Raw genomic sequence first — 13,783 nt, forward strand, 5'->3', positions numbered from 1 at the left:
AAATCATCTATATATGTACACATGCACAAACTTGGAACGCTGGATCATAGCCGTGAGCTGAAGGGATCATGTAAACAAACCAGATGCCAAAGAACATATTTCAGACCTTCATGGATTGTTTTTATAAAGGTCCACAAAGTAGACCAAAAAGTGGTGGAGCATTTCAACATTTAAGTAGTGTTTAGGATTATGATGGCTGAGGACAAAAAATGAAAATGTGATAGCACAAAGACCATCTCTAAGATCTCTTTTAAGACATGTCTGTCACCGGTTGAGGCAGTATCTTGAACGAAGTTTATCAAGCATCTCCGCATACTCAATTGGCGTTGCCTCGCTACAAAATACTTCATCCCAAATCTTGTGGAGATCTGTTCAGAAAATGATTCAGCATTAACAAAAGAACTAAACTTAATCCAAGGGAAATTTAAACACCAAAATGCAAATCAGAAATTAACTTTTAGTTTCACTCTTTTGCAACAAGAAATATAATTTTGTAGAGAACAACCAACCAACAATGTGTATCTGATTATCCTATTAAGCACAATAGCCTTAATATCCTTAGAAACTTTAGCTGCACAGACTCACTTGTCGATGAAAATCTCAGAGATTCTTAGCCATATTAACTTCTCACCATATGTGTCCATTCTATTTATATTTCCACATAGAACACATATACATCTAAATATCTAATTAGATCCAGAATAGGTGTACAATTATGCATTCATAGTTCAACAAAGATCATCACCCTAGATGAACAGATTTTGAGATTTCCTAATTTACCCAGTGGATGGTAACTCTTGCCTTCTCAATAAGGTCAGAATCATTTTTTTTTTACTGGACGAATTTAGAAGACCACCCCCTTTCCCCTTCTCTCCTTATTTGCATGCAGGGCAAAAAAAGGAGCTCAAGCTTTCGAGGAATTTGTATCCTAAACGTTAATGAACAGAGGCAGTGACTTATTATTACCCATCCGTGGTATAAGATATATCCTGCAAGCTTTTGTTAGTCCTAGACTATGGCATAATTTGTAAACATTGATATAGACTTTGGCCCTTAGCTGGAAGCCTGGAAGTGACATAATTTCAGAAATACCAACTCGTTTCTTGTACCTGCTGTTTCTACCATACATTGGGGGTGGTCCAACCATGCAGGCTAACACAATGAAAAGCACTCAACCAAACCCATGTCCCCATGGTGACTCCACCAGTTCGAAGTGAGGCTTGAGATGCCTTTATAAATTTGCATTCAAATAACATGAAAATCTTAACAACTTGCAATGCCTTTATACAAGACAACTTGCACTCAAATAACATGAAAGCTAAAAAGCACTGTAGGATAAAACTTGATATGCTAAAAACATAAAATAAATGACACATAATCACACCAAATTTCTTCAAAGTGTAAAAGCTTGCTCATTTATATTACCATCTCTATCTGTAGATGAAAGGCACATGATGAGCAAGTCAAATCTTGAGACATTGGTTAAATTTTCTATGTATCTGATAGCCAGATCCATTTCTTCACTGCCAAAAGTATAGAGCACAAGGGCATTAAGCACTATATAGAGCACACACAAGAAATTACACAATCTCGAAAAAGACATTCATAGATATATACTTACGTGAAAAAGGTGGCAACACATTTAATAATGTCAACTAGTAGGGAAGCAGACAAAGCATTTTTGAATATCTGTGGCAATGCAGTTGGAGATACAGCCTAATAAAACAAAAATAACAACTATTAGCGGCAACATCATCAAAATAACTGAAACAGGAAAAATAACATAAAAGAAAGCATGAGTATTGTAACTCGGACAAACAGGCCAGGAAAATTTCCCGGTTGTTTTACTACGTATGAATGTGAAAACCTCTTGGAATAGTCTCTAGCATTAAAAGATCAGGTCAGCATATGCTAACAATCAATTAATTAGTTTACTTATTGGGGACCATCCAAAGAGGAAGTTTAGGTCTATCAGGCATTGTGTACATCAACCAACAATTATGTCCATAGAAAGGGACTATGCCTATAAATATATATCAATCTTTCATGTTTAGCAATCTATATTGCTATTAGTGTATTTAAATGTGATAACAGAAACATGAATCTCTCTAGTACTAAAAATTACAAAAAACCACTGTTGCTTACTTTCAATAAACGAGCCTGTAGAGCACAGTCATCAGAGAGTCCCCGCCAAGAGGCCTCAAATTGATAAGCCGACTTTGGTGGTGTGATGTTTTTTGCAGCTTCAGCCTTGGCTCGAGAAGCTGCTTGAGAAGCAAGCTCTTGCACTGACTTCATCAGCTCTTGCTTTCCTGTTCTGTGATTTTTCTGAGAAAAGAAAATAAAAGAGAGAACAGGTTAAAAGTTAATCTTCCAAAATAAAGCAAGTTTAGGAGGGCTAATGCCGCCTAGTAAGCAATGAAAGTGGGCTGAGAAACAGACAGGGAGGCAAGGATTAAAAGGAAATGTAGTTTAACATTAGTTAAATACTGTCACTACTCACGAGCAAATGGTAACACATTATGGCCTCTTTAGCTGACCAATCCTCCAAACCAGTAATAAAAATCCTAGTCAGAAATACCAATAATGATAAAAAAAAAATCCTACCCAGAAATCAGAAAGTGTCTCAAGTAATGAGAATTTTAAAGTGGTTTCCAAATTAGATTTTGTCAATGATGCAAGAATGGAAGAGATGGTAGACCCCTGAAGTAAATAAGGAAAAGAGAGGGGGGGGGGGGTGTTAAGTGACAGTCCAATGGTAATGGCATCTTTTATGATGCCCCATGTTTGTGGTTCGAATCCCACCTCCTCCCAATTCTATCTACCTATCAAAAAAAAAAAAAAAAAGGAAAAAGATGCTCAAGGTGGTTTTCGTTTTCAGACCGTTTAGCACTTTTCTAATTAATAGGAAAATTGTCTAACCAGAATAAGAAAACTTGCACACTCAAAGACCAAAATAAGCAGAACTGACGCACAAAGTTGATCATCTAATTAAAAAGTGGTGAGGAAGCATATATTTGAGCAAGGATTTCATAATTAACCTTAATGCTGTTCACTTTTGAACTCTGAATAGCAACTAGACGAGAGCCATCAACTTCTTGTTCTTCTATTCTACTAACAGAATTCACACTTTTGTTATCTCTTTCCTCCACAGATGCCCTCCCAGGAAACTGTTCAACATTGTTCTGTCAATGTAGTTTAAAAGTGACATAAAATGAGATTATACTACAAATATTATGTTTCAAAACAATGTCACGCACTCTTCGGAAAAAGAAAATCAAGCTATAAATCAAATATATAAGAAATAAAAGACACACCAAAACACACATCCAAGGACCAACAAATCCTATTTTGATTATTGTCCCATCTGTTTGATAGAAAAATAGAATAAAATAAGAGAAACAATTAAGTTTAAGCCAGATAGGCTTTGTAACTTCTTTTCCTAGGGTTTCCTTTTTTATTTTGGTTTGTGGGAGGGGGGGGGGGGGTTAAGAATCACTCCAATGGTCTACATATCCGTAAGCAATGTTTCCATCTGAAATAATCATTTGTTTACCTTATGTCTTTCAATCACATGTGGAGCTTAACCTACAGTGCTATGACAAGAACAAGAGATAATAAATATACCAAGTTACATTTATTTTATGATAGCCAACAAAAAGCCAAGCAAGGAGGCAGCAATATATTAGATTTAAAGTTATATAACCTTGAAATAATTCCATTCTGTGCTTAATGGTGTTCCACAGAGTAAGTTTCAATTAATTTGAACATAAATGTGCTATCAAACGCAGGAAACAATCAAGTTGTGCTGGCTTCCCATTTTGCCTTGTTAAATGAAACTTTTCATTCACATGTTATGGCAGTCCAAAGGATGAGTAAAGCTCTAATGGCTAATACCTTGGTGTGATCTTGAACGGCAGGCACTCCTGACTTTTGAATATTATTTGGTCCTGGATGAACACTATGTCCATTAACCTTGCCCCCTGAACTTACTACTTTCTGCATTCCTTGCCCAGAACTTCTTGGTGGTCCAGACACCTGAAGAATCTCCTGGAAAATGAATTAAGTTATTTTAAGAACAATAATAGAATGTCATAAAACCAAGGAGTCAAAAACTAAAAGAAATTAACTATCTAGCTGAGGATACTATTTTAGTGGAAACTATACACCATCAGCTCAGAGAACATGAGAGCAGGATAAAACATCAACTTTCATTAATAATTCTAATCCCACTTCCCTTTTCACTATCATCTCTAGATTCCATCAACATCTACTCTGCAAACAAAAGTCATTATACTGCCCAATATATCCAACTGTAAAACTCATTAAAAATATCTGAGACATTCATGGCAACATATGAATTTCCATAGCATGTACAACTTTAGCTCATTACTAAAGAGCTGTTTCACTGCTGCTCTGCCAGTTTGGCAATTGCAAAAAAAGCACGCAAAACTGTCTATAAGAGCTCTACAATAAATATAAAAACAATTTTAAGTTGTGAAAAGGAAAATTGCAGTGAAATCAGTTTTATACTAAGGGTCACTCACCTGGAAAATGAAAATACTGTCCTCTTGTTATAAAAAATGAACTCAAATGATTGTAATCTGACATTCAAAAACTTAATCCACTAAGATTTCAATTGTGACTTGACTATGTCCCCTACTAGTGATGTTGTTATTGCTACATTATTTGCTATTTTAAAGTGTGATCTTTTACTGTCACATCAATATTTAATGATAATGGATGCATGAAGAGATTACAACTCAAGAATGTTGAAGCATAGGACCTGTTGAGCTAAACAAACACAAAAGCCATTTAGTATTTAAACAGGTTTCAGGATACTGATTATAAACAATCCTATCTCATATTCATAATGTCCAATCTAGCAAAATGACTCAGACTCAGTGTGATAATATCGTCACATCATATAATTATAACTCATAGTTCAAATCGTGCATCACATCATATTGCATAAAGATTATGAGATCTACAAGCAACTCAATAGGGCATAGATGGCAGCATGCTTACTTTGTCATACAATGATCTGGCCTCAGTGTACTGCTTCTTAATTTCTTGGTTGTCAGGCTCCAACCTCAGGGCAAACTCAGCATCTGCAAGTAACTATATTCATTATATCAGCCAGATCAGACACAAAAATATATCAGAAGAAAACATATACTTCATAATCTTGATGATAATATATTGTTATGGATGCATACCCTCAAAGCATTCTTTATATTTCCCAAGTTCTTTTCTAGCTGTAGCTCGACGTGAGTATGCTTTTATGTAGCGATCATCTAAGTTCAAGGCCTCTGTACAATCATCCTCAGCCTCTTGGAATCTAATGAACAGGAAAATAAAAAACAAGAGAAGGAAACATACTTGTTAAGATTCATGAAGGTTTGGCCATTAAGAGCATTACTAAGGCATAAGAGCAACTTAAAGCACAAGATAATAGGCATATGAACACATTCAGGGTACAAAAAGTTCAATATGTACATAATGTACACACAAAAAAACAGATGGATTTATCAACACCTTAGGCAAGTTAACCTGACATGTTAGTTAAGCAAAATAATGTGTTCTGCATATTACTTGCCTTCTGATTTTGAGATAGGCCATCGCCCTATTTGCATAAGCCACTGCTGTTGGTGAAAAGGCAATGCTTCTTGAATAGCATTCGATAGCTTCCTTAAACTTCTTCTGTTTAAAATACTCATTGCCCTGAAAGATTGAAATAGATTTGATACTTAACATCATTTAAACTTCCTGAATCATCAAAATTATTTTGAAAGGAGAATAAATCATACCAGTTCTTTCTCTGAAGCAGCATCAGGAAAACTCTCTTCAGTCATGAGGCTAGTTGATGTAGAATCAACTCCATAGTTCCTCATGTAATCAAATTGTCCTGAATTACTAGAATAATCGACTGAGGGAGTTTTTCCAATGTTCCGAGAAGAAACCTATGAAAATTCCCATAAAAAAATTACGCATGATATTTTTGCTATATAGCTACACATATATCCACAAACACATGTATGTCATAATATAATACAGAAATTAAAGTTTAACCTAGACCATTCAACTACATTTTCCATATTCTTAAAATTTACAGCATCTACCACAGAATTGAGAATCACCAGAGAGTTGTCTTTGTTGTCTAAATTTTTTATCTTTACACAGAAAATCCAATAATCACATTACATTTAAACACCATTATCAACAGTTTTTCAAGAATTTATTTTATCTGTGATAAGTAGAAGAATAAATTTTCAACGATACACAGGACACATTGTCAACCTAAATAAACCATTTCTCATTATATACCCATAAACTTCCCAAGAACATAAGATATATAAAAATAAAATAAAATAATATAAAAAATCCATACACCTAATTTAACTCTTAATACTCCACAAATCACAACCTTAACATTGTCACCCTACAGTTCCCACTCTACACTAAACCTAAACACTAATTAAGAAAGTTGCACTTTACTCTTGAATGATCATCTTTAAATTATATATATATATATATATATATATATATATATATATATATATATATATATATATATATATATATATATATTGATCACCTCACCCTTGGGAAGGAGGTGGAATTTGAGATAAAACTAATTGGCAACACAACGAAAAGTTTCCATTCTACATTAAACCTATAAACTAGGTAAGAAAATCACACTTTTGTCTTGAATGATCATCTTCTAAGTGAAAAAAACAGCAAATTTATTGGTACCCAGTTCTTGTTTACACATTTTTATGCGAAAAAACAAATTAAAAACTCAATTGAGTGAGAAATCAGAATAGTTACCGATTTTTCCTTCTGAGGAGCTTGAGGCTTCATCTTCTTGTCTTTGTCCTTGAGAGAAAGCTCCCAATCCTGCAAGTCATTCAAAAACCCCTGGAAATCCTGGCCCAACAAGACCATTAGACAATCCATCACTCTCTTAGAATACCCATTATGGAAAAAAAATTTAATTTAATTACCATTCAATAATTTAAGCACGCATTAGCTTCTTCCCCCTTCAAAGTTGAAAACTTTCAAAACCCATTTTTAGAAGAAAAAAAAAAGAATTCAAAACCCATTTTACAAAAGATAAAAACACAAAGCATTAGCTGATTCCCATATTGAAAGAGCAAAAAAAACTTCAAAGTTTAAAACTTTCAAATTAGTTTACCCTAAAAGGGAAACAAAGAGAGAGACTTGTGAGGTTTGGATGTGAATAAAGGTGAAAGTGTGTACCATAGCTTGATCACGGCCATGCTTGCTGGGATTCCTAGACATGGGTGTTTCAGAAGAATCAGAGAGAGAGAGAGAGAGAGAGAGAGAGAGAGAGGTGGTTTCGGAGCTAGTGAGCACACGTCGCTTTGTTGTTGTTTCGAAGGTTCTGGAAGTGGAGGAACTTGTTTGTACTTTGTTCTTTGAATTTCGTAGTTGTATCTTTGGAATCAAAAATTCAATTTCGGGAAAGTTTCAGGGTCTATATTTGATTTAAAAAAAAAACTATGGTCGAAATGTAATTTAGGAATCATTCCAAAAAAGTGTAGTTTAGGATTTGGTTGGGAGGGGGGGTGGAGATACTATTAGGTGCACGAGGATGTGGTCCTCCAAACTAATGAAATGATGCTATTTATGCAAATATACGAGTGAGGAAAAATTATTATTTATACTCGGAGGATTGCAAATGTGGGTCCTCCTGACCAATGAGATGATGTCATCTATGCAAATGCATATGTGAGTTTTCTAATTAGCATAAGGAATAAAAAAATAAAAATCATTAGATGATGTCACATTTGCATAAATAACAGTATTTTATTAGTTGGAAGGTCAGAAGGACCATGTCAATAGTCCTCCTAGTGGACCTAATAATTTCTCATAAGTGAATTTCCTAATTAGCACAAGGAATAAAAAAATAAAATTATCAGGTAATGTCACATTTACATAAATAATGGTATTTTATTAGTTGGAAAGTCAAGAAGGACCATGTCAGTATTCCTCCTGGTGAACTTAATAATTTCTTGTAAAAGAACAATTAGGATAAAAAAAAATACTGATTGAATAATGCTTCCATAATGTGATTAGTGTAGTTCTTGAAAGGAAGAAAAGAAGTAAGACCCTTTTTTTTATATATATAGATTTTGTTTCATTAACTCTACTTTTTCTCATAAGCTATAACACACCACCCCTCATGTGAGCAAATCAGTAAATGTGAAATTTTTAGAAGAAAGCTGTAACTTTTATCAATTAAGAGTAGCTATGTCGGCTAAAAATATAGCATTAAGATGTGAAGGAACATCTTTTATCCACACCAAAAAACTATTAGCATGTCTAGTAAGGTTATGAGCAATACAAGTATCAAAGAAATTACAATCAACAAAGGAATCAATAATAAATTTCACCTCCTCAATCAAATGATCATAGGAGGCAAAGGAAGCATCATTAGCATTATCATCTCCTAAAATATTGCTATTGTGTTAAGTATGGAATGGAATAAAATAGTGAGATTAGTCCCAACCTTTTTTGGATAACTCCACAAAATCAAACTTTGCTAAATCTTTATCAGTTTGTTTGATATGGGAATCAAACATATTTTGAGGGATATTGGGATTAACCAAATCAAGAACAATGGTAACAAATGGCTAGTTTGAAAAATTGCTATATGTGGAAACTATTGGAATGTTTCTCCCCATATTTGGTATTTCAAAATTGACTCAAAAGTCAAATTTTCTTGGTCAACTTGAACGACCACTTCGAAACTAGAGCTAAGCAGAGCAGCCAAAGGAACACCATCTATAGTAGTCGGCCTTGAGGGAATATCACAAATGTTATCCACCTCCATACCCTGAATTGACATCACAGATTTCTTACCTAGACTAAAGAGAGGAGTGAGAAGACAAGAACTATACTCTTGGCTTTTCACTGCCAGTCCCTTTGTTATCAAAACTCCATGGTTCGTTCATCAGAACCCACCCTGCATCATTCTCAATGTCAAGGACAATAAGAATAAAATGGTTTCCTACATCACAAATCTTAAAATTCCAATGAGCCTTCTCTATAGGTTTATGCGTTCTACCAAAAGCATCGACATTTAGAAACCTTCTAGTTAACAACTTGGCTATAAGAACAAACTCTAAATGAAAATTGTTTTTGTCAAGCATGATATATTCAGCCTCTTTTTTTGTGAGAGAAAACTTGTTCCAATCGTGAAGAATAGACTCCATGATAAACATAAAAAAAAAAACATGAAAAGAGAAAAAAGAAAGACAAAGAAAGGACCGTTTCCACCCCCCCCCCCCCCCTCCCCAAAACCAAAAAAAAAAAAAAAAAAACTATCAATAACAGTGTTAAAGGAGGGAGAGTGCAAATGTGAAATTGAAGAAACGAAATTTAGAATTGAATTAATATTTACATAAAATAAAGATTGTTGCTTATATGTTTCTAAACATATGTTTATAATTTGTATGTTTATATAAATGTTTAATTTATCTTTTTAAAAGGTGGATTTCAGTTAGTTTAACTAGTAAAAATTTTTATGGTTGAATAAAAAATTGAATTACACTTTTGACCCTTAAAGTTTTTGTAATTTTAATCATGATCTCTTAAGTTTTGAGATTTTTCATTTTGGTTCACCAGATTGATTTCATTTTCAAAATGGTTATTTTTCCCATCTTCACAGTTGACCTTGACATTTCATACCAAGAAAACAACATAATTTCTTTTGTTGTGTTTCCCCTCTCTTAATGGCAAGATTAGTCACAAGCGTAGAACTTTTCTGAGGCAGCTTGTGTTTCAAGAAAACTCGAAATGTCGATCCATATTCAGAGCTCACAATTCAACGGTGATGGAGTGGTTCCCACAATTGGTAAATATATAAATAGCAATGCAAAGAAAAAAAAATCAACTTTTGAAGCTACTCCATGTTGAATATGATATTAAAACCCCCCTAGTCACATTATATTTTTCCCATCAAACAAAAGGTAATCAAAACTAGCTTCTTCTTTTTTCATCTTATGTAGGAGAATGAATTCACTTGTTTAATGTTTGTGACTAATTTGGCCATTAAGAGATGAGAAACAAGACAGAAGAATTGATGTCGTTTTGTTGGTACTTAATGGCTAGATCAATCATGAAGACATGCAAAAAGAGCATTTTGAAAATGAAATCATTCTTTATGAACCAAAAAAAAAAAAAAAAATCTGAAACTTAAGAGAATATGTTGAAAATAACACAAACTTTAAGGGTCATTGTAATTTAGTCTTTTGTTTTATTTTTGAAAAATAACTTAAATATATTTTATAAACATATAAATATTAAACATACATTTATAAACATATAAGCAACAATAATTATTTTATGTAAATATTGTTTCAAATCTAAATTTTGTTTCTTCAATTTCACCTTTTCTGATCAGGTGGGGGTGATGTGTTGTTGCTTATGAGAAAAATGGTCATACTTCTTTTCTTCCTTTCGAGAACTATACCATATGGAAGCATTATTCAATTGGTATTTTTAATTCGTTCTTGATTTCTTTTTGGTAATTTTGATAGTTATAATAGGTACGAGAGATTTGAACCTTGGATATTTTGGACACACCAGGAATATACCAACCAATTGAGTTACAATTCTCTTTAACAAATATCATAATAATTTAAACTCTTCAATACATTGACATCATTGTGAGCTGGGCAGAGTCAACATATTTTACTCAAGGGACTATAATATAATATGAAATTATATATAGACACATCCATACAAATATTTATACAGACAATACACCCGTACTTGTAAATTTATGCATACATGTATATGTATGTATTTGCTTGGAAAATACAATGGACATTTTTTTTTTGAATTTCTCGTTTAACTTTTTAACTATAAGTTTTAATTAAATCTTTTTCTTCCCTATAAGATCTTGTAAAACTTAATAAAATTTGTCATACATTATATATATTGAATATATAAAAAAGAAATTTAATTCCAAATTTGAATTCTGAGTGCACATTTGCATTTTTTAAGTGATATTTTTATACATATATTCTAATTTTATGTAATAAGTTTTTGTTTTTGGTGAGAGTTTTAACCTCATGATTAATTTTTTGCTACTTTTACACTTATTATTTTTATTTTGTTTCTATAAAAGTTTTAACATCATTATTTGTAATAAGTTTGCTTCTACGATTTTTTTTAGGAAAGTTTAAACCTTGATTATGTGCACTAATTAAGAATTACATCCATAGTTGGCCTCTGTACCCCTTAATTCACAAATTTCAATTGCAACATTTTGACTTTAAAAAGATTGCACTAAAACAAATTGATTAGACATTAGAGTTTTGTCCCAAAATAGGGTTTAGGGTTTTATTGTAGTCAAAACATTAGGGGACAAAATGTAGAAAGTGAAAATTTTGTGAGACAAAATTGTGACACAAGCCAATTGCTAATTAGAGGCAAATACTTTGTCCACATAAATTCTGAAGCATCTTAAAGATATTTTTTTTTCATTTGTTCTAAATTCAGTTTGAATGGCTTATGGCTGCAAGCAAGGGCAGTCATGATTTAAATAGCAACAACAGAGGACAACAGTTAGTTATATTAGTAGAAGCTGTACTTGAAAGAAGTTGGACACTTTGCAGTGATCTAGAAGGCTGCAAGGACCAAACAGTTAGTATAAGGACTTGAATATCATTGAAATTTGTTTTGTTGATTGAATAAGAAATTAGTCTTTTGTGTGCTTTCTTGGAACTGCGTGTTCTTGTAGAGGTATGTCTATGCACATATTAGTTATTCTAAGCAGCTCACCATTCCCTAATTCAATTCCAAACCAGATTCCACAGCTCAACATATTCCCTACATCAGTTTGGTGTCAGCTTAAACTCAAGAGAGCTAGTGACCATGACAAATTCGTTTGGTTGTTTGGGTGGCCATGGGTTGCTGGGTTTGAGTGATCAGATGAGATGGTGACGAAGCTGGGTTTTGGTGGTCATGGGTTGGCTAGTCTTGGTGGGCGTGAGGTGAGTTTGTCGTAGTCTTCAGATTCAAGGCATCAAGCATAAGGGGTTTGGCCGTTAAAGGTGATTTGACACTGTTAAAAGATGTTTTAATTCTGGTTGGGCTGATGTGGGTATGTTAAAGTAAACACATGGAATGATTTAATTGGAGAACTTAAGTAATTGTATCTAAGTTTTGCTTTTTTAATTAACTGCTTTCATAATTTTGAAACTAATAAATTTTGGTTGAATTTAGAGAGTGTTTTATATTTTAGCCAAAAATGAAACATGCTCCTCTTTTTGGACTTTGAATCTTAGGAGTGTCAATTCAAGTTAGCGTATTGGGTTCGTGCCATGTCAAGGTAGGGGTATTCTACTAAATGGCTCAACCCTAACTCGACCCATTTAATAATCGTGTCATGATCCTTCAACCCTAACCCGACTTGTTAATAAGGCGGGTTGACCTAACCCAACCCTTTTGACACGCTTAATAAACGAGTCGTGTTGGGTTGACACGAATGTAACACAACCCATTTCAACCTGCATAATATTTAATATAACATCTATCTAGAAATAATTTTTTTTACATCCTAAAAGGAGTCCATACACTTCAAGTCTTCAACCCACATTCAAAATAATATAATTTAACAAAAATATAACATTCATCTAGAAATAAGTTATTTACACTCCAAAATAATATAGTTCAACAAAAACAATTGGGCCATATCATGCAATCAAGAAAAACACAAGGCACATGGGTTCAAAGTTTATTGTACAAAAGCATTATGCAGAAAAAATAAACACATGAGAGAGAGAGAGAGAGAGAGAGAAATAACCGGTTTGAGAGTTGACACTTTGAGTTTGAGAATTGGGCATAAGAAGAGAAAAAAAAAAAAAAAAGATATTTATAAGAAAGTTTAGAGATTTAGGGTTTGTAGGGTTTAGAGATCTAGGGTTTGTAAAATTTCAATTTTCAATCATATCCTTGTAAATTTTTGTAATTACTTACTTTTCTTTTTAAATTTAAAATATATGTTGGATATAAAAGGTATTTGATAAATCTAAAATAAGATGAATAATTATTTGTTATACAAGTTAAACGGGTTGTGTTAAGTGGGTCATTTCGAGTTGACACAAATAAATTGATGTGTCAAACGTGTCTATTACGGGTTGCGCGGATTGACCCGCTTATGATACATTTCTTATCCTGTCGCTTTCGGATCGACCCGTTTATAACCCAAATCCATTAAGGCCCAACCCTAATCCAAAAAAACCCGTGTCGAGTTCGTGTCGTGTTTGCAGGTTAGGTCGAACATTGACACCCCTATTGAATCTTGCCAAAATGAGAATGGTATTGATTTCTTAGTGGGGCTACCAAGCCCAAATCAAGCCTGCCACTCACTTTAATTGATTTTTTTTTAATAAAAAAAATTGTTAATTATAAATTGAAAGGAAAAAAATTCAACTAAATCAGTTTTAAACTATATTCATTTTCCAATTTGAAGTTTTATTTGAGTTCTTTACAAATGGCTTTACAAAATGAAAGTTATTCTAAGTAAAATAATACACACAGATAGTCTTATAAATAAAATCATCATATAGTAAGTTGAAAAGGATTCCTCTAAATCAATTTGAAGCTAAATTTTATCTTTATAAATTTCATTTTCGTCCTTAAAATTTCAATCTTTTAACTTGCATCTATTTTCAATATGTTGTATATATAAGTATACACAAATAGGTTGTAATAATTTAGAAGGTTAGAAAATATATCATTTGGA

General features: G+C 32.9%; 1 protein-coding gene across 5 annotated transcripts; it reads right to left on the minus strand.

Moving 5' to 3' along the window:
- Positions 1 to 84: 84 nt before the first annotated feature.
- On the minus strand, positions 85 to 7,421 carry LOC142627193 (uncharacterized). 5 transcript variants are annotated; one of them, XM_075800998.1, is made up of 12 exons: positions 7,264 to 7,421; positions 6,832 to 6,930; positions 5,811 to 5,963; positions 5,600 to 5,724; positions 5,220 to 5,341; positions 5,029 to 5,111; positions 3,898 to 4,050; positions 3,042 to 3,170; positions 2,146 to 2,328; positions 1,622 to 1,716; positions 1,426 to 1,523; positions 85 to 368 (listed from the first exon to the last, which is right to left on the minus strand). In XM_075800998.1, the coding sequence occupies exons 1-12, from the start codon at positions 7,303 to 7,305 to the stop codon at positions 265 to 267; spliced, it is 1,386 nt and encodes a 461-aa protein (XP_075657113.1). In that variant the 5' UTR covers positions 7,306 to 7,421; the 3' UTR covers positions 85 to 264. The 5 variants fall into 5 exon arrangements, with proteins under 5 accessions (XP_075657113.1, XP_075657112.1, XP_075657114.1 ...); XM_075800997.1 differs by having other exon boundaries at positions 3,042 to 3,185; XM_075800999.1 differs by having other exon boundaries at positions 3,042 to 3,185; positions 6,832 to 6,900; positions 7,264 to 7,392.
- Between the last annotated feature and the right edge of the window lie 6,362 nt (positions 7,422 to 13,783).

This window comes from Castanea sativa, chromosome 3 (genome assembly GCF_040712315.1).
Source record: "Castanea sativa cultivar Marrone di Chiusa Pesio chromosome 3, ASM4071231v1".
Classification (NCBI taxonomy): domain Eukaryota; kingdom Viridiplantae; phylum Streptophyta; class Magnoliopsida; order Fagales; family Fagaceae; genus Castanea; species Castanea sativa.

What these genes read in the sequence shown, in the direction of transcription:
- LOC142627193 (XM_075800997.1), bottom strand. Translation starts at nt 7,305, where the DNA reads ATGTCTAGGAATCCCAGCAAGCATGGCCGTGATCAAGCTATG. An exon ending in ATGGCCGTGATCAAGCTATG is followed by an intron (nt 6,931 to 7,263) that starts GTACACACTTTC and finishes TTGTTGGGCCAG; the next exon opens with GATTTCCAGGGGTTTTTGAA. An exon ending in CCGTTCAAGATCACACCAAG is followed by an intron (nt 3,186 to 3,897) that starts GTATTAGCCATT and finishes CTACATTGACAG; the next exon opens with AACAATGTTGAACAGTTTCC.